Below are 21,650 nucleotides of genomic sequence, written 5' to 3' on the forward strand. Positions count from 1 at the left end.
CAATAAAAGAGTTCAAGAGGGGCCTAGATGTATTTCTGGAGTGTAATAATATTACAGGCTATAGCTACTAGAGAGGGGTCATTCAGGGAGTTATTCTGATTGCCTGATTGGAGTCGTGGGGAAAATTTGCCTTCCTCTGGATATACTTGCAGGATAACAGGCTAAACTGGATGGACAGATGTCTTTTTTCAGCCTTATAAACTATGTTACATCCTATCTGTCATTCCACTTGACTGCAAATAACTGGCCATTTACAAGTGTGAATGATGCCCTTTTTTCACATGTCTGGACACCAGCTCTTGTGGGAAGCCAGCTCTATATGTATCTGTATTTGCAGTTTTACAGGAATGGAGGGACCCCATACCGATCACAGGCAGAGTGGTATCTTTGGGAAACTAGGGTTTTATTTTAAATTTCTCTCACCAAACATTTGTGTTTAGAGGAGATATATAAAAAATAAAATAAAAAAAAAACTTAGTTTCACTTTTACCTGGATCTGTCCTTTGATTTCCATTCAATATAGGAGACTATGTGTGTTTGGGGAGCTCTCACAGGGGTCCTAATCATCGCTCCAAGCCCTCGGCTACCTCTGGTAACTGAAAGCAAGGCGCTGTTTTATCTCCCTGTAAAAAGGAGTATCTGAAGGAATAAAGCCAATTAGTGACCATAAAAACACATAAGGGAGGTCACTAACGGGCTAAGCATGAAGATGGCTTCTCTTATATGTGGGTTTTTTGATGTTTAACAAGAGATGATTTATGGTTGAAACATTTCCTACATTCTGAACATGAAAATGGCTTCTCTCCTGTGTGAATGTTCTGATGTATAACCAGAGCTGATTTATGGTTAAAACATTTACCACATTCTGAACATGAAAATGGCTTCTCTCCTGTGTGAATTTTCTGATGTGTATCAAGAGCTGATTTATAGTTAAAACATTTACCACATTCTGAACATGAAAATGGCTTCTCTCCTGTGTGAGTTCTCTGATGTTTAAATAGAGATGATGTATTGGTAAAACATTTACCACATTCTGAACATAAAAATGGCTCCTCCCCTGTGTGAGTTCTCTGATGTATAACAAGATCTGATTTCATCTTAAAACATTTACCACATTCTGAACATGAAAATGGCTTCTCTCCTGTGTGATTTCTCTGATGTTCAACAAGATGTGATTTCTGCTTAAAACATTTCCCACATTCTGAACATGAAAATGGCTTCTCCCCTGTGTGATTTCTCTGATGTATAACAAGACCTGATTTATTGTGAAAAGATTTCCCACATTCTGAACATGGAAATGGCTTCTCTCCTGTGTGATTTCTCTGATGTACAATAAAAGCCCATTTTTGCTTATAACATTTCCCACATTCTGAACATGAATATGGCTTCTCTCCTGTGTGATTTCTCTGATGTACAACAAGAGCTGATTTTTGCTTATAACATTTCCCACATTCTGAACATGAAAATGGCTTCTCCCCTGTGTGATTTCTCTGATGTATAACAAGATGTGATTGTTGGTGAAAACATTTCCCACATTCTAAACATGAAAATGGCTTCTCCCCTGTGTGATTTCTCTGATGTATAACAAGATGTGATTGTTGGTGAAAACATTTCCCACATTCTGAACATGAAAATGGCTTCTCCCGTGTATGAATTCGCTCATGTCTAACAATACCTGATTTAAATCTAAAACATTTTCCACATTCTGAACATGAAAATGGCTTCTCTTTTACGTGAGCTGTTTGATGTTTAGCACTTCTTCTGTGACTTTTATTCTGTGTTACAGTCTGCAAATTAGAAGATCGGACCTGTTTAAAAGAATCAAATGATGCATTGTGGTTGTGATTGGATGAGGGTATATCTTGTATATTGGCATGCTCTTCAAATGTATCTTGTGTGATACCACGATCATCTACTTTAAAATCTGAAGATACCAGATGTTTCTCTAAGTTCCTGGTACAGTCATCTGCCAAGAATAAAACACATTTTATTATTAATAAATAACATTAAATTGTATTGAAGTTTTATAACTTTTCCAATAAAAAACATCCACAGAAATTACAAGGCATGGCACAAAATTTAAGTATCCATTGACTAAAACTGTGGTGGCCAAACAGACCACAATCTAATAGTAGACCGAGGGTCATAACTAGAAAACGCTGTCTCCCACCTTGAGCAACTTCCCTGCAACCCCCAGCCAATCAGTAATTTCAAAGATATATAAATAAAACATTTCCTAGCGCTGGACAAGAGGCGACAAATCCCCTCTCAGTGCCCCACACAATAGTTATCTCCCCTCAGTATCCCTTTCGCAGTGGAATTCCCCCTTAGTGCCCTCTTCACAGTACTGATGATCCCTGAGTGCCCCCACTCAGTAGAATGTCCTCTTAATGTCTCCAAACATTAGTTATGCCCCCTTTGTGCGCCCCCTGCAGTAGTGCTGTACCTTAGTGTCTCCTTTACATCAGTGAAGCTCCTGTACTGTGAATAAAGTTAGGCTACTTTCACACTCGCATTTTGGCTTTTCGTTCGCGAGATCCGTTCAGGGCTCTTACAAGCAGTCCAAAACGGATCAGTTTTGCCCTAATGCATTCTGAATGGAAAAGGATCCGCTCAGAATGCATCCGTTTGCCTCCGATCAGTCTCCATTCCGCTCTGGAGGCGGACACCAAAACGCTGCTTGCAGCGTTTTGCTGTCCGCTTGACGGAACTGAGCCAAATGGATCCGTCCTGGCACACAACGTAAGTCAATAGGGACAGATCCGTTTTCTCTGAAACGATCTGGTGCAATAGAAAACGGATCAGTCTCCCATCGACTTTCAATGGAGTTCATGACGGATCCGTCTTGGCTATGTTACAGATAAAAAAAACGGATCCGTTCATGACGGATGCATGCGGTTGTATTATTGTAACAGATTCGTTTTTGCAGATCCATGATGGATCCGCCCAAAACGCGAGTGTGAAAGTAGCCTTAAAAAAGTAATACCGAGCACATCATGCTTTTCCCAGCAGCAGGCAAATATCTGGTCTTCAGTAGTGAGACTTTTTTGTATGAGCTCTTAAGGCTACATTCACACGTGAAAAAAGGCCATAAAAAACGGACACACTCAGTTTTTCATGGACATTTTTCAACCATTTTTGCATCCCTTTCTTGGTCGTCTGGATGTTTTGCATTCATTTTTAACGGCCATTATTTGAGGATGATTTAGATGATTTTATTTGCTTTTTATTTAATTACCATCCCCTGCAGTATACATAACGTCCCCCATAGTGGCCCCAGTTAGTAATTATGTTCCCCAGGGTGGCCCCCATCAGTAATAATTAATCATCCACTTGCACGTGTAGAGAAAAGTTGCTCTTCATTTGGTGCGAAAGGACCTACACTCTCAGTGGGATGATGTCACCATGCGCTCCTAAGCAATAATACTGTGAGAGCATGGTGATGTCGTCACGTTGGTAGCACAGGTCCTTCAGGACCAAGAGAGACTGCCTTGTGTGTGCAAGCAGATAAGGCAATTTATTTTTTCCAGTAGTGTACCCATTTTAAACGGCCATTATATGGATGCTCTCCTGTCTAAATGACGATTAAGAATAGTCCCATTGATTTAAATGGGGTCCATCTGGCAGTGAGAATGGCCACAAATAGGACATGTCCCATTTTTCACAAAAACTATTCACTGACCTTAAAAAAAAATGGCCATGCGAATAGCGCCAATCAGTTTAATTCTAAAAAACTTCTGTGTGCCATTTTTCACTGTTGTGTAAATGTAGCCTTATCCTGCAGCCTTTCCCGATTACACAAACTACATATAGCGCCAAAGAATAATCCTGTGACCCGAACATCATCACTGCAGCTAGGACACTGTGCACACCGAGATCTCTCCAAATCTCAGTCCTGTCACTCTCAAGTAAACAAACTGCATGGCCCACACCATAACATCTTCCTTTTTCATGCATTTATATTAAAGGAGTTGACTCATCTGAGACAGTGGGGTCAGTTTGCTAGGATATGCCCCTATTGTCTGGTAGGTGTGGGACCCATGGCTGGGACCCGCACCTATCTCCTAAATGGACCACCGAAAGTGCTGGAGGATGCACTGTGCATGTGCAGCACTGGCATGGCTATTTCCGTCAGGCCCATAGAAGTGAATGGGAACGGTGGCCGGTCATGCACAGTCCGCTCCCATTCACTTGTATTGGCAGAGTGCTTGATGGTGGCCGGACCAGAGTCTTCCAGCCACCACTTTAGACTGATCTGTTCTCAATATAGGTGGGGGTCCCAGCGGTTGGACCCGCAGCTATTAAACAATGGGGACATATCATGGTGATATGCCCCCACTGTCTCAGATGAGACAACTCCTTTAAAGAGGACCTTTCACCGATTCTTACCCTATGAACTAACTATACAGACATGTGGAGCGGCACCCGGGGATCTCACTGCACTTACTATTATCCCTGGGCGCCGCTCCGTTCTCCCGCTATGCCCTCCGGTATCTCCGCTCACTAAGTTATAGTAGGCGGAGATTCCAGTCCCTAAGTTATGGTAGGCGGAGTCTGCTCTAGCGCTGGCCAATCGCAGCGCAGAGCTCACAGCCTGGGAGGTTATTTTCTCCCAGGCTGTGAGCTCTGCAATGCGATTGGCCAGCGCTAGAGCAGACTCCGCCTACCATAACTTAGGGAACGGAGATACCGGAGGGCATAGCAGGAGAACGGAGCGGCGCCCGGGGATAATAGTAAGTGCAGTGAGATCCCGGGGCGCCGCTCCACATGTCTGTATAGTTAGTTCATAGGGTAAGAATCGGTGAAAGGTCCTCTTTAAGTGCTCGCAACTCATATATACTGTACACACCATCCAAAGATTATGAAAAGTATATCACTAGAGAGAGACCAATTTCTTGAAATACATTTCAGGTGTAATTCTGAAGAATCAGTCAGAAGAGAGAATAAATAAATTCGACCAGAATCGAACCTGCTCCCATTGGCCTGATAATCTGTGTATCACTCTCTGCCAGATCTACTCCTTGGCATCAGCTGGAGGCGAGTGACAATGCCACCTGCCACACTGAATACCCTGCACTGGAGGCTGGACAAGACAGTACACAAACTTGGCCAGTTCCGGCCCCTGTTACAATCTCCCTCCCAGAAGTCCATGGAGTCGGGGGACAGGCTATGTGCAGAAGAAAGGGCACAGTCCAGGTACGACTGAACCCGGTTGTTCAGGCAATGCTTGTCCTTTTGTTGATATGCGTCAGGTTGGCACAGCACTTAAAAAAAACTTCCATCACATTAAGAAAACTATATTGGCTGCTGCTGCACCTTCTGAGACTTATTGTAGGGGAAGCACCACCAGAGAGGGTGTGAGGTCTCTGACTCAGCCAGGTTGGAGATGGGACTCCTGGACAGAAATGCAGGTGACAGGTATCAGTAAAACCTTTTCCCCTTTTTGCTTTGATTGCAATGGTCTAAAAGTATGGCTATCCAGTAGTTGTCACTTTGCTTGATGCTAACCATATGCTTGCCAGCATGTAGGCAGCTAAGCATGCAGTTTGCCATGCTCACCAGCATGCCTGAGGATCCAGTTCTTTAAGACTCCACTGCAATAGTTGGTCATTGCCAATGTCATCGTCGTTATCATCATCATGAGCATATCTATCATACCGAGCGTCAACCTCTTTCCCTAGCTGTGCCTGGGAAAACTCCATGTCTCTATACCACAAACTTCTCCTTCTCCACTTCCTCCTTTACACGACTTCGTCCGTACAGGTTCCTATCAGCTACAGGATCCCCAGGAAGATGTGGAGGTTGTGGTTCTTCCTCTAGTCCTTGTTGCATCAGCGTGAGCATTAGTACAAATATAAATATCAGGATGATTCCATGTTAATGCTTGTCCCTACTCTGGTGGTCTCTTCAAAGGGGTTAAGTATGCTACACATGGCCCTGATGAGCTGCCACTGCCTGCGCTCAAAATCACATATGCTCTGCAGTGGTGGTCTCATGCATCAAGTAAATTAATCTCTTTACGCTTCTCATAGCAACACTTCACTATATGTAAGGTGGAATTCAAACGGTACAAAGGCAGACCATTTTGTCACTTCAAGTTCAGAAGGGCCTTTTTAGCCACATTAGAATGGCTGGACAGTCCCCTGGACATGACCAACACCATCTGCAAGCCACGTTACTTTTTCAAAAATTGATGCACCATAAATTTATGATGTGTGCCATGCAGGGAACATGTGTTATTTCCCCCAAATGAAGTGCAGCCACAATGTTCCTGCCATTGTCACCAACCACGTTGTCCAGTTGTAGATCCAGAAGAAATCCAGAAGGAAACTTGCTGCCTGATGCAGATTACCAACTGATCTATGAAGCTTCTCTCGCCCAAGCTCATCAGCTTTAAGACAACATGGCAATGCTTGAGTTTGCACATATAAAAGGAGGGAGTAGAAGTGGAAGCAACAATCTGCTCTGTTTTTGTCCATTGAGTAGGACATGGATAAGCACCTGGTGTAGGGTACCAGATAATCAGCAATTGCTGCAGCATGGTGGCCAAGACCATACAGTGGCTTAAGAAGACAGGTTCCACTCTCACACTCGGCCTCACACTCTCTCATTCTGGTCACTGGAAGTTCAACATGGCACCTCATGGCAAAGAAATCTCTGAGGATCTGAAAAAAAAAAAAAGAATTGTTGCTCTACTTAAAGATGGCCTAGGCTATAAAAAGATTGCCAACATCCTGAAACTGAGCTGCAGCACGTTGGCCAAGACCATACAGCGGTTTAAGAAGACAGGTTCCACTCAGAACAGGCCTCGTCATGGTCGACCGAAGAAGTTGATTGCACATGCTCAGCGTCATATCCAGAGGTTGTCTTTTCAAAATAGAAGTATGTCGTCATGGTGGAGTGGAAGAGGATTCAAGTGGCAACCTGTGAAGCTCTAGTGTACTCCATGCCCAAGAGAGTTAAGGCAGTGCAGGAAAATAATGGTGGCCACTCTAAATATTGACACTTTGGGCACAATTTGGCCATTCTCACTTAGGGGTGTACTCACGTTTGTTGCCAGCAGTTTAGACATTAGTGGCTGTGTGTTGAGTTATTTTGAGGACACAAAAAATTTACACCGTTATACAAGCTGTACACTGACTACTTTACATTGTATCAAAGTGTCAGATCTTCAGGGTTGTCCCATCAAAAGATAGAATAAAATATTTACAAAAATGTGAGGGGTGGACTGACTTTTGTGAGATACTGTAGGTATCTTGGTATCTTGATACTGTAGATCTTGATGACTTGCTTGCCCAAATGAATTCAGCATGGCAGAACATTCCTCAGACAATCATTAGTAACCTCATTAGTAGGATGCCAAGGCGTGTAAGTGAATGTATTTATGCACGTGGCTCTCATACTCAATACTGAATAAAGCGAGATGTTTTGCATATTTTGTTTTTCGCTTTTTTATCATTTGCAGATCATTAAAGGGGTTCTCCAAGATTTTCCTCAGCATAGGTCTTCAATAGGAGATCAGCAGATGTCCGATCCCTGTACCCCCACCAATCAGCTGTCTGAGGAAGCCTCAGTGCTCACCGGAGCTCCAGTTAATACAAAGCCTCCTCACAGCTTACCAAGCACAGCGCCGTCTGTTGAATAGTAGCTGTGCTTGGCATTGCAGCTTAGACCCATTCACTCGAATGGGACTAATCTGTGCCTAGGCCATATGACCGATAATTGTCACATTGCATGGCCAGAAAGAGGCCTAAAAGCGCGCAGAGCACTGTGTCCTCTCCATACATCTGACCGACAAGGCTGCCGGGAGTTGAATCCGCCGCCGATCTCATATTAATGACCTCTCCTGAGGATGGACTATATATATCATATACATACTGTATATCACCTATAACGCTGTCACATTTCCATCCATATTTAACCTGTAAAGGACCTTAGGATTTTTGATTTTGCGTTTTCGTTTTTTACTCCCTGCCTTCCCAGTCATACGTTTTTTATTTTTCCATTCACATAGCCTTATGAGGACTTATTTTTTTGCTGGACAAGTTGTACTTTCTAATGGCACCATTTACGGTTGCATGCCATATAGAGGGAAGCGGAAATAAAATTCCAAATGGGGTAAAATTGAGAAAAAACGCAATTCTTTTATTTAGTTTTTTATTACACTGTACACTATACAGTAAAATTTACCTGTTATCTTCATTCTCCAGGTCGATACGGTTCCAACGATACCACACTTGTCTAATTTTTCTTGGATTTTAATACTGAAAAAAAATGTTTCTTTATAACTATATTCCGACCCCTATAACTTTTTTTGTAGTTATGTGTATGGGGCTGTGTGAGGGCTCATTTTTTGCGGGACGATCTGTTCAGTTATACCAATTTAAAGTGTGTGCGACTTTTTGATCACTTTTTATAAAAAGATTATTGGGTAGTTGAAGTGAAGAAAATGGCAAATTGGCTGTTTTTATTTTTTTCCCACTACGCCATTTGCAGTATGCCATTAATATTGTTAGATTTTAAAAGTATGAGCGTTTTCGCACACGGCGATGCCCATAATGTTTATTTTTTTTTATTGGTTAAGTATTTTTATTTTAAGGAAAGGGGGGTGATTTAAATATATTAAAATTTATTTTTTTATATTTATTTGTTAAAACTTTTTTTTCCTTTTTTTTATGTCACCTTGGTTGACATTAACTGGCAATCATTAGATTGCTTATTGTGTTCATTGATGGCTAATCAGCCACCATTGAACACTTTTTTTCGTGATATAACAATACAGTGTTGCCACCTAGAGGCCTGTATTGGTATATTCCTGAGATAGACTCGGAAGCCTCAGATAAAAAAAAATAAACATTATGGGCATCGCCGTGTGCGAAAACGCTCATACTATTAAAATATAACAATATTAATGGCATACTGCAAATGGCGTAATGGGAAAAAAATAAAAACAGCCAATTTGCCATTTTCTTCACTTCAACTACCCAATAATCTTTTTATAAAAAGTGATCAAAAAGTCGCACACACTTTAAATTGGTATAACTGAACAGATTGTCCCGCAAAAAATGAGCCCTCACACAGCCCCATACACATAACTACAAAAAAAGTTATAGGGGTCGGAATATAGTTATAAAGAAACATTTTTTTTCAGTATTAAAATCCAAGAAAAATTAGACAAGTGTGGTATCGTTGGAACCGTATCGACCTGGAGAATGAAGATAACAGGTCAATTTTACTGTATAGTGTACAGTGTAATAAAAAACTAAATAAAAGAATTGCATACATGTACGTCATGGGTTCTTAAGCGGTTAATTTGAATTTTTGCTGAATCAGTGAATATAACGCTGAAAAAACTGACAGAGCCTAAAAATGTAACATAAAATTTTTCATCCTGTGAAGGAGTAGAATCTGTGAGTCTTCTCTGCTTTACTTAGTGGTCACTACTCACCTGGGCGGTTATCTGCAGGAATGTCCTCTGTACTCTGCTCATCTCCCCTCACATATTTCTCTGTAGGATTAATATTGTTCAGATCTTCACCCGGATTCACAAACTGTAAAACAAATATTGTAGAAGTCATCAGACGGTTGGAGAAGTCGTGTGGAAGGTTTTATATGACCTGAAAAGACGACCAAAAATGACCGGACAGCAGGAGTTATCTGACCCAAATATTTGCAGGTCTCCTGTATAAATCCAATCTGATTGCTTCATTATTCCAACCAGTTTGCAATGCAGGAAGAGTAGTCCTTATATTCTATCCCTAACATTATATTGTGTGTATATAAGAGGGGTGGCCAAACCGTGGCTCTCGAGCCGCATGCCGCTCTTTGGCGCTTCAAGTGCGGCTCTAGCGGTGGAGCTGGGAAGCAGCTGCGCAGCTTAATAGGGAACATGGCACGCGCCGCTCTCAGCGCGCACCATGTTCTCTTCCCTAGCACAGTGGAGAAGGAGGGAGTATATTTCCTATGCAGTGAACGCCGGAACAAAAAAATATATAGAGAATCACAACCGCACGATTCAGCATTTTTTGTTACCTTGTCCCCCCAAAAAACAGGATAGGACTGCTCTATTATGGGCCGGACGGTCCATAAAATATGGTGTTTTTTCGCATGGTATCGAAACCGAATCGAAATTTTGGTATCGTGACAACCCTAGTAGGTGGAGACGCGTAGTATGACCTGACGCTGTGCGCATCAGGTCACAGTGGAGACCTGCAGAGTAGCAGGTGCCTGATCAGGAGCCTGGTGCCCGATCAGGAGAGGTAGACGATTTCTTTAAATTATAGTACTGAGCATGGGGTGTCCTGATCTGACCATTAGGGGTCTGATCTGAGAGGGGGGGGGTCAGATTTGAGCACGGGGGTCTGATCTGTGTACAGGGGGGGGTCTGATCTGAGCACGGGGAGTATGATCTGAGCATGGGGGGGGTCTGATCTGAGCACGGGGGAGGGGGTCTGATCCGAGCACGCGGGAGGGGGTCTGATCTGAGCATGGGGGGGTTTGATCTGAGCACGGGGGGGGGGGTCTGATCTGAGCACTGGGGGGGGGGGGGGTCTGATCTGAGCACGGGGGGGGGGGGGTCTGATCTGAGCACGGGGGGGGTCTGATCTGAGCACGGGGGGGGGTCTGATCTGAGCACGGGGGGGGTCTGATCTGAGCACGGGGGGGTCTGATCTGAGCACGGGGGGGGTCTGATCTGAGCACGGGGGGGTCTGATCTGAGCACGGGGGGGGTCTGATCTGAGCACGGGGGGGTCTGATCAGAGCACGGGGGGGTCTGATCAGAGCACGGGGGGGTCTGATCAGAGCACGGGGGGGGTCTGATCTGAGCACAGGGGGGTCTGATCTGAGCACGGGGGGGTCTGACACTAGGAGTCTGATTTGTGTTGTCTGATCTGAACATTGGGGGTCTTATTTTGGGGTTCTGATTTGGAGTTCTGATGAGGATTGGGGATCTTATCTAGGTCAGATGAGCATTGGAGATCTGATGAAAAATTTTTTTTTCTTATTTTTCTCCGCTAAAACCTAGGAGCATCTCATAGGGCAAAAAATACAGTGACTTGTGTGTAAATGTATAGCTTGTGGCTCCTGGTAGTCATACTTTTTTTTAATTTCTCTTTGTGTCTGTAAGGTTGGCAACCCCTGGTATATAACATTACATTGTTGGTGCACCTGTTGCCCTTGCTGGCCGTCACAGGCCTGTGAAGCCGGTAAGCCAAAGTTCTTTTGGTCCGTGGCTTATTTACCTCCTCGGAATGGGCATAATCATCTGCTCTGCTGCAGCCAATGACTGGATTCAGGGGTAACATGTCCACAAGAAACACCACCACCAAAGCCAGTCATTGGCTGCAGTAAAGCAGGTGACCATGCCTGTGCCGGTGAGGGAGCAAACAACATTCACTGGAAGATGGTGCATAATCGGTGCTAAGAGTAGCAGGTATGTATGACTCTTTCTATAGTAGAGGCTGGGGGCACATGTAAAAAGTTACTTATTCCTGAACAAACCATTTAATGCTGTCTTCCTGTTCTGTCTAGAAGTTTTGGTATGACTGCAGGCATGAAGATACTGTACCTAGTATAAGGACAGGGGAGAACACAGGAGATGTGATAACTGATTATCTATCACCACTAGAACACACTGCTTATCACTGATTATAGTATAAGGGACAGGTGAGAACACAGGAGAGGTGAGGACTGAGGGTACGGATCCGGCGACGGAACTGCCTGCCGGATCCGTCAATACGCATGCAAACTGATGGCATTTGTCAGACGGATCAGGATCCTGATCCGTAGGACAAATGAATTAAAATGCCGGATCCGTCTCTCCGGTGTCATCCAGAAAAACGGATGTGCATTTATTTATTTTTAAATTTTTGCGGTCTGAGCATGCGCAGACCGCAATGCCGGATCAGTTTTGCTGGAACACTCGGGGCCAGATCCGGCATTAATGCATGTCAAATGGGAAAAAATGTTGGCAAGTGTTCCGGAATTTTGGACGGAGATAAAACCGCAGCATGCTGTGGTATTATCTCCATCCTGAAAAGTCAAAAAGACTAAACTGAAGACATCCTGATGCATCCTGAACAGATTGCCCTCCATTCAAAATGCATTAGGATAAAACTAATCAGTTGTTTTCCGGTATTGAGCCCCTAGGACGGAACTCAATGCCGGTAAAGAATAACGCTAGTGTGAAAGTACCCTGATTATCTATCACCACTTCTTACACCCTGCTTATCACTGTTTATAGTATAAGCACAGGAGAGATGAGAACTGATTATCTATCACCACTAGAACATCCTGCCTATCACTGTCTATAGTATAAGGACAGGAGAGAACACAGGAGAGGTGAGAACTGATTATCTATCACCACTAGAACACCCTGCTTATCACTGTATATAGTATGACAGGAGAGGTGAGAACTGATTATCTATTATATTACTAGAACACCCTGCTTATTATTGTTTACTTCAAAAGGACAGGGGAGAACAGATTATCATCACTAGATCATCACTATTATTATCATCACTAGATCATCCTGATTATCACTGTCTATAGTATAAGGATACAGTGGTGTAACTAGAGTTGTAAGGGCCCCAGGGCAAACTTGGATAGGGCCCCCACTCTCCCCATTATATGTCTGAATGGGTTGTAGTACACTGCCGCTGATCACTACACAAACCTGCATCGTCTAAACCCCTATAGCTATAAAGAGCCTATAAGGCTTCCTACAGTGTCCTAGTAGTTAAATGTTCCCAACAATAATAATTGTCCTGGTTGTGTTACCAATATTAAAGAGGACCTGTCACCGCTCATAGCTTCATGCATTCCCCATGTAATAGCAATTTTGGAGAATCTATTCTTATGGCTCTATGTTGTGTCATTCCTTTATTATTCCTTCTAGACGTTATGAATGAATTGGTATTAGCCTTCAGTAAGGGTACAGAGGGGCGGTCACCAGTTTGGAGTGTGTACCTGCACAGTCTGAAAATGGCAGCACTGATTAAATAGAGTCAGTCTGTGCAGGTACACCCCCCAGCTGGTTACCTCCCCTCTGTACCCTTACTGCAGACTGCTAGCAAATCATTTATAACATAGTAGAAATAATGCAGGAATGACACATCATAAAGCCATAAGAGTAGATGCCCCAGAACTGTGATCACATGGGGAATACATGAAGCTACTAAAACAGACATGTCAGGAGTGTTGAAAGGTCCACTTTAATAATGCTTCTGACAGTGCCTTCTGTAATAGTAATACCCCCCATAATTCCCCCAGTCCACAATCCCATCCTCTTTGTCCTCAAGAATAATTTAGCAGTTTTCATGAGCCAGGGAGAACTGTGGCCAACTACTACTACTCCTGGCCGGTACTGATACCGCTGCTACCACCCACATTCTAACTCTGGGAGGACGAGGCATGGGTCATTCATTTTGTACGCTCCCATTTTCCAAACATTTTATTATGAGACATATAAATAAAAAGTCAGGGGTTTGGTACAGACAGATTATTAAACGGTACTAGCAAAATTGCAAGTGTGTTTTCTGTAATTTAAAGACAGAGGCACAATTATAGAGCAACTGAACTTTTTTTTACTCAGATGGACTCTGTAAGTGCATAGTTATAACTGCTCTTTTTTTTACAGCTTTTCTTTTTCAAAATCTCAAGTTGCTACATAGGCTTATTGCCAGCACAGCACCCCAAATAGCATTCTGCTGCTATGCTGAGCAATTGCACATTATTGGAAGGGCCTTATATTAATGTTAACTTACTAATGTACTTCATTCACCAGTTCCGTTCCCATTAAACTATGGGGGTCCCGCTGTCACTATTATGTTATGGTGTACAGATCACGTCTATCATCTGATAGGATATTGGAGTGAGGTGTTGGCTCAAAGTGCACATGAAATTCTGGTGGGGGGTTGAGCCACAAGTATTTTAGGGTGAATCTACAGGGAGTGCAGAATTATTAGGCAAGTTGTATTTTTGAGGATTAATTTTATTATTGAACAACAACCATGTTCTCAATGAACCCAAAAAACTCATTAATATCAAAGCTGAATATTTTTGGAAGTAGTTTTTAGTTTGTTTTTAGTTTTAGCTATTTTAGGGGGATATCTGTGTGTGCAGGTGACTATTACTGTGCATAATTATTAGGCAACTTAACAAAAAACAAATATATATCCATTTCAATTATTTATTTTTACCAGTGAAACCAATATAACATCTCAACATTCACAAATATACATTTCTGACATTCAAAAACAAAACAAAAACAAATCAGTGACCAATATAGCCACCTTTCTTTGCAAGGACACTCAAAAGCCTGCCATCCATGGATTCTGTCAGTGTTTTGATCTGTTCACCATCAACATTGCGTGCAGCAGCAACCACAGCCTCCCAGACACTGTTCAGAGAGGTGTACTGTTTTCCCTCCTTGTAAATCTCACATTTGATGATGGACCACAGGTTCTCAATGGGGTTCAGATCAGGTGAACAAGGAGGCCATGTCATTAGATTTTCTTCTTTTATACCCTTTCTTGCAAGCCACGCTGTGGAGTACTTGGACGCGTGTGATGGAGCATTGTCCTGCATGAAAATCATGTTTTTCTTGAAGGATGCAGACTTCTTCCTGTACCACTGCTTGAAGAAGGTGTCTTCCAGAAACTGGCAGTAGGACTGGGAGTTGAGCTTGACTCCATCCTCAACCCGAAAAGGCCCCACAAGCTCATCTTTGATGATACCAGCCCAAACCAGTACTCCACCTCCACCTTGCTGGCGTCTGAGTCGGACTGGAGCTCTCTGCCCTTTACCAATCCAGCCACGGGCCCATCAAGACTCACTCTCATTTCATCAGTCCATAAAACCTTAGAAAAATCAGTCTTGAGATATTTCTTGGCCCAGTCTTGACGTTTCAGCTTGTGTGTCTTGTTCAGTGGTGGTCGTCTTTCAGCCTTTCTTACCTTGGCCATGTCTCTGAGTATTGCACACCTTGTGCTTTTGGGCACTCCAGTGATGTTGCAGCTCTGAAATATGGCCAAACTGGTGGCAAGTGGCATCTTGGCAGCTGCACGCTTGACTTTTCTCAGTTCATGGGCAGTTATTTTGCGCCTTGGTTTTTCCACACGCTTCTTGCGACCCTGTTGACTATTTTGAATGAAACGCTTGATTGTTCGATGATCACGCTTCAGAAGCTTTGCAATTTTAAGAGTGCTGCATCCCTCTGCAAGATATCTCACTATTTTTTACTTTTCTGAGCCTGTCAAGTCCTTCTTTTGACCCATTTTGCCAAAGGAAAGGAAGTTGCCTAATAATTATGCACACCTAATATAGGGTGTTGATGTCATTAGACCACACCCCTTCTCATTACAGAGATGCAGATCACCTAATATGCTTAATTGGTAGTAGGCTTTCAAGCCTATACAGCTTGGAGTAAGACAACATGCATAAAGAGGATGATGTGGTCAAAATACTCATTTGCCTAATAATTCTGCACGCAGTGTATAGGTATCTAGATTACCCAATATGTCCCAGGTCTAGTAGTCTCTGTGTGGTCTGGCTGCAGGCTACCTACTGGATTCTTCCAAAATAGCAGAGGAGCACTCGATTTTGTGAATACTCACTTTAGTGAGCAGTCATACATAGGTGTGGAGAGTGTCCACTCCTGAGGTCTCCCCTTACTCCTTTCTCACACCCCTAAGCTGGGGAAGGAGAGAGGAGAAGTAGGTACGTTTAGATCACACATACACACTCCTATCAGAACCTAGGTGTGGAGAAAGACCTCCTCCACTGCTGGGGTCTTACTGAATGTGATTAGTTTAGACTTGATTTGCTCATCTTTATTCTGAAGGTAATCATTTCAGGGACTTGTCATTTAAATATATGCTTTCCCAGTTTATTGGATAACATAGAGATGATATCTTCAGCAGCATGCTATGTTTAGGGACATACAGGAGACAAGGAGGAGTAGCTGGTGGGGAGGGAGCTCCCCAGAGGGATCTAATAAATGATGCTGTAATCTTGTAGTTCACAGGATGTCAGCCACACAGGAGAGAGACAGCAAGTCTCAGACTGGAGGTCAGACTAGAGATCACATGACCAGGTATCCATAATCAAAGGGTCTAAAATGTATGGATGCATCTGAGCAGCTAGAAATTGCTGGTGAGTTGACATAATTTGTGAAAAAAAAAAATAATTCTATACTGCTTTTCCAATGGTCCCCAGGCCCTGGGGGGCTTCACTATTGGCTGGGAAAACAAAAGGCAGGTGCAGGGTTACAATAAAATGTGGCAGGTCCTTGAGCTTCCCCTTAGCACAACCCAAACTCCCTGATGAAGCAAGGACGCTGGTGAAACATGTAGGGAGGGTTTGCTCATTGGGCATCTTTTTTAGGCAGAGAACCGCTATTCTACTTCTGGCACAGGATAGTGCTTGCTAACTAACAGACCTACAGAATCTACCTCCTGATGGAAGTGTGTGTGCGGGCAACTTTAGAAAACTGCTGGGGAGTTAGAATTCTATGTGCTGATGAAAATAATCCTACATAGCTTTTCCAATAATCAACTGCCAGTATTATATTATCCTCTATGCAAGTAAGAAGGGTGACTTGTATCTATATATGCTAGAATGGAATCTGTGATATGGCCTTGGTACTGCCACCCTAGACTCCAAAACCCTTGAAGATAATGATGCATTTATCTCCTGATGTTCATGTTCAAGCTGACAATCTGAGCACAACTATAGTTGACTATTTGTGTTGTTGTATGGCCCGGCCGAGGACGGCTCAGAAAACAGTTGTGCTACTCTTGTGCAACCACAAAAGATCTGCAGCAGTTGACAGAGAAGGCCATCTTAAAAGTCTGTACAGGCAGAAAATTGTGAGAAGAACCAGACAACATGTAATGTCCATGGTCAGCTGTAATCCTGCCATCTCCACCTTTCTCATTACACAAGGATAAAACATATAATACTGGAGGATAAAACAAGACTGAACACAAGATCTTCACAGCCTTCTACAGATCATAGGTGACATTTCATGAGACCTTATCACCATCTACCTGATCATCCTGTGGGACATTGTGATGTTCTTGTGAACCATCCTGTAGAAGAAGAGGACTGGGACATCTCTCCGGTGTTCTTCTCTCTTCCTTAACTGTCGGAAACACATCCAGTGACTGAATTCATTCCTTACATACAGATAATGAGAGGACGTGTGTATTTAGTCATGTCTATTACCTGGTGATGTGAGGGGCCGGTGATCCTTCATCATGACGTCCTTGTACAGATCTTTGTGTCCTTCTAAATACTCCCACTCCTCCATGGAGAAATAGACGGTGACATCCTGACACCTTATAGGAACCTGACAACACAATGATACAGTCATCACCCAGATCCCTTCATAGCGTTCCTGTATAATGTCCCAGCATTCCCAGCAGTGTCACCTCTCCAGTCAGCAGCTCAATCATCTTGTTGATGAGTTCTAGGATCTTCTTTCTATTGATTTCCTCATGTATCAGGTGGTGAGGTGGAGGCCCCATGATTGGGCTCAGGGTTCTTCCCCATTCCTCAGACACAGGGGCCTGACAGCGCTCACTACAGGTCTTCTTCACTATTGTGTAGTCCTTGTTATGGAGAAACACAGTAATAAATATTAGGGATCGACCGATTATCGGAGTTATCGGCCGATATTCATGATTTTCAAAGTTATCAGTTTCGGCATCTAACCTTGCCGACAATGCGTCCAGCGCGCTATCACAGAACATGAGCGCGCTGTTGTCAGCGCGCCATGTTCCCTCAGCAGCACAGGGGAAAAGGAGTCACTCTCTCCCTCCCCCTGTGCCGCAATGCAAATGAGGAGAGACGAGAGGAGGAGGGCAGGGCGCACTGCGCCACCAATGAAAGTTAACGTCTAATATTGAAAATGTAATTGCCATTTTATAACCGATACTATATTGTTTTACTTATTGTCTTACTATATGGTCCGTATTTAAGCTGTGTGTTCTAATATTTTTATCACTATAATTTTATCATTCTATTCAATATTATTATTCCATTTCATTTATCAACTCAATATCTATTAAAATTAGCTTTATATGAAATCCAGATGGTGAGTGCCTGCTAATTATATATATTTTCAATATTCAAAGTTAAGCGATTAGGTGAATCACTTTTGGCAGAGCACCATCACCACAGTGACAAGAGGGGTGAGTCACTATATTGCAAAGCATACGAAAGTTAACGTCTAATACAAATACAGGAGGCGGTGCCCAGCCTATATGAAAGGAAGCTGTGATCAGCAGCAGTTAACCCCTCAGGTGCGGCAGTTAACTGCTGCTGCTGATCGCAGCTCCCTGTCAGAGGCAGGGTGCCGGCTATGTGATTCTGCGCCGACACACCTGCATCCTGTATTAAACGTTTATTATCATCATTGGTGGCGCAGTGCGCCCTCCCCAGTGTTAAAAAAAAAATGGTGGCGCTGTGCGCCCTCCCCCCCACCACCAGTATTACAATCATTGGTGGTGCTGTGCGCCCTCCCACCCCCCAGTAATAAAATTATTGGTGGCACAGTGTGCCCCCCCCAACCCCCCCTCCCAGTATTAAAATCATTGGTGGCAGTGGCCAAAGGGTCCCCTCCTCTTCATTGGTGTTGCAGTGGCAGCTTCTGATCGGAGCCCCAGCAGTGTAAATAATCCTGGGGCTCCGTTCGGTTACCATGGCAGCCAGGACGCTACAGAAGCCGTCCATGGTAAGCTCCCAGGGAGAGTGCGACATCCTATTCACCCTAACAGAGCTCTATTAGGGTGAATAGGACAAGGGAATAAAAGATCCCAGGTTCTAGCCCATAAGGGGTGGAAATAGTTATTAAATAAAAAGTTGAAAAAATAAATAAAAGGGAAAAAAACAACAACACCAAAATAGTATAAATCACCCCTTTCCCAATTTTACATATAAAATATATAAACAATAAATAAACATATCACATATTGCCACGTCCGAAAAGTCCAAACTATTAAAATATAAAATAAAAAAAAGCTCCTATGTGGTAAACGCCGCAACAGAAATTAATATTTTTTTTTCAAAAATGAAAATGCACATAATATCGGTATAAGTTATCGGCCTGAAAGTTCACAGGTTATCGGTATCGACTCTAAAAAAATCTATATCGGTCGATCCCTAATAAATATCACGTCATACATCTCCAGAGTCCCTCACCTCTCCAGTCATGTCCATCTGTTAGTAACATAGATAAGATGATGTAATGTGACATCATCAGAATCTCTCACCTCTCCAGTAAGCCGGAAGAGGATCTCTAGGGTGAGATTTATTATACTCTCCGCCATCTTGTCCCTGTCCCTATCCATCCTTGATGGGTCAATCAGGAGAAGGATCTCATATAGAAGATCTCCACTGAGCGGATCCTATATTGTAGGAACCTGAATGGAAAGAAGATGACACAATGTAAAATCCTACAAAATCTCATGTAAAATACAAAAACTGGAGATAATAAAGTGTAGATGTTGTGTTCTCTCTTTTTATATGGATCGAAACATGTGTGAGGTCAAGGCAGTTTCATGGTATGTCACATCTTCACATGACCCTACAGCCAATAGAAGACGTCATCAGTGATGCCAGTATGAACAGCACGAGACCGCCATAGACCATCATAGACCCCAATGGTCAGGTGATATACATACTGCCATAGGAGCTCCGACCAATGTTGTCGTTGCAGTGATATAAACAGACTGAAGGAGACCACAGGAGCCTCAGTGCTGGAGCAGTGGAGGATTCTACAGGTCCAATCCGGATAATTGTAAAACGCTGCGGAATATGTTGGCGATACATAAATAAAGATTATTATTACTATCTAGACAGACATTGGGTTCGCAGATTTGGTTTTTGGCAGCTCCTCGCGACCTCACAGATGTTGTAGTTTAATAGATTTTTTTTAACAAGCAGCATGATGAAATACAGCGGTCATTAAAGGGATTCTCCGGCATGTACTCAGGATAGGTCATCAATATGAGATCAATATAGAAGTCTAACTCCCAACACCCCTGAACAATCAGCAGGTGGCGCTTATACAGATACATCTATATGTGGTTACACAACATTTTTAATTACATGCTAATATGAAAGTATTCAGATCCAGGTGCTGGTTTGAAAAATACAGAATGTTTCCAATAAAGTTTGTATAATCTCTGTGCTTCTTTTTTGGGCTTCCCTAATGTATTTTTTGGACATATTATTCCCTGTTTCAGCTGCACAGCTAGATGCATTTCACTAAGAAGCAGGGAACATATTACTTTTGTGAAATCTGCCATCACTGTATTGCTGTAATGTCCATTTCCTTACTTCACACTATGTTTGTTTTCAGCTCCAGACCTCACAGAAAAGATAAGGAGGAGTAAATCACACTTACAGAAAGGCAGGGGCCGAGGCGTTTCTAGGTTAAAACATTTGTGGCCTGGGCCCCAGATGTTTTGTCTCAATGTACTGCCTGCCAGATAGATACAACTTTATTGCCCTCCTCTAATCTAATGTATTGGAAGAGCTGAAGGACCTGTGACATCACAGTCCGTGTGATCAGTGCTGAAGGCAGTGGTTGAGGACCTGCGATGATGTCACCATTATGTGACCAGTGCAGGAGAGGATGGCGCTCTACAGTGAAGAGAAGTCCTGGGGAAAGAGCAGTGGCAAGGTCTGCTACATGAGGAGAGGTAAGTGAGGGGAAGGATTCAGTGTGAGAGCCAGAGTAATGCTGGGGGTTGTGGTTATTTAACTGGGACTGTTTGTTAGGGCTGAAGGGAGGAATGTTATTAAACATGAGACTGCATGTTGGAGAGGGGCGGAGTGATGCTATTTACATAGGACTGTATAAGGAACCGTTCTGCACCTTTGTGGGTTATGGCGGTCACTAACTTTCATGGATCTCAGTTTCCTTTAGCTACAAGCATACAATGTGCACCTCGCGCAGCAAACAGCGTCAAATACAGTTCTAGTCTGTAAGGATCGCTCAGAAATAACTCTGCAGCTGCAACAGAAACTGCACAACAATAAAATCCCACCACTTTATCAGCGCTCCAATACAAAAACGTGTTATGTCCGTATAAACCCACGTATCTAAAGAAATGTATCTATAACATGATGGGCAGTGCACCTACCATTATATGGTGCACCCCACTGGATACTGCCGCCTGCTCCCACTCAGTATAATGGGGTCCAGCAGAGATCCGGCCTCTACACAAGAAATACCGCTGCATACAGAATATGTCTGGCCGATTCCTGGAATTCTCTGGTGTAAATGTGGCCTTACCCGATCCCCTGTCCCTGAAATCTGCAATACCTCCGCCGTACTGCGCAGCCGATGGAAAAAAGACTCCGCAGACAGTTTGTCCGTCATTTCACAATCACACATAATAAAGATAGCGATTAGATACCTACAGGGTGTAGAGATGGGTCTGCACGGCTGATCGGTGGAGAAACCTTCTGGAGGTTCAGGATGCAGACTCGGCCCCCACAACAGGGACATCCGCTGCTCCCCCCACAACATGAGACTTCGATTAATAACTTCATAAATTAATTACTACAGTAAAAATCAATTTCCCGAACTCGGGTTCGGTTCCAAGTGGAACGTACAGTTAGGGCTGGGCGATATGG

The 21,650-nt window shown here is 43.2% G+C and overlaps 1 protein-coding gene across 1 annotated transcript in view; it reads right to left on the bottom strand.

Annotated features, from left to right (window-relative positions):
- Nucleotides 1-21,650, bottom strand: part of LOC121003516 (zinc finger protein 208-like) — a 2,651,670-nt gene that overhangs the window by 592,524 nt on the left and 2,037,496 nt on the right. Inside the window, exon 6 of the mRNA XM_040435418.1 lies at nt 772-1,647. Coding sequence (XP_040291352.1) covers nt 772-1,647 — 876 coding nt within the window. The remainder of the gene's footprint in view (nt 1-771; nt 1,648-21,650) is intronic.

The sequence above is a fragment of the Bufo bufo genome, chromosome 6 (assembly GCF_905171765.1).
Source record: "Bufo bufo chromosome 6, aBufBuf1.1, whole genome shotgun sequence".
NCBI classification, from domain to species: Eukaryota; Metazoa; Chordata; class Amphibia; order Anura; family Bufonidae; genus Bufo; species Bufo bufo.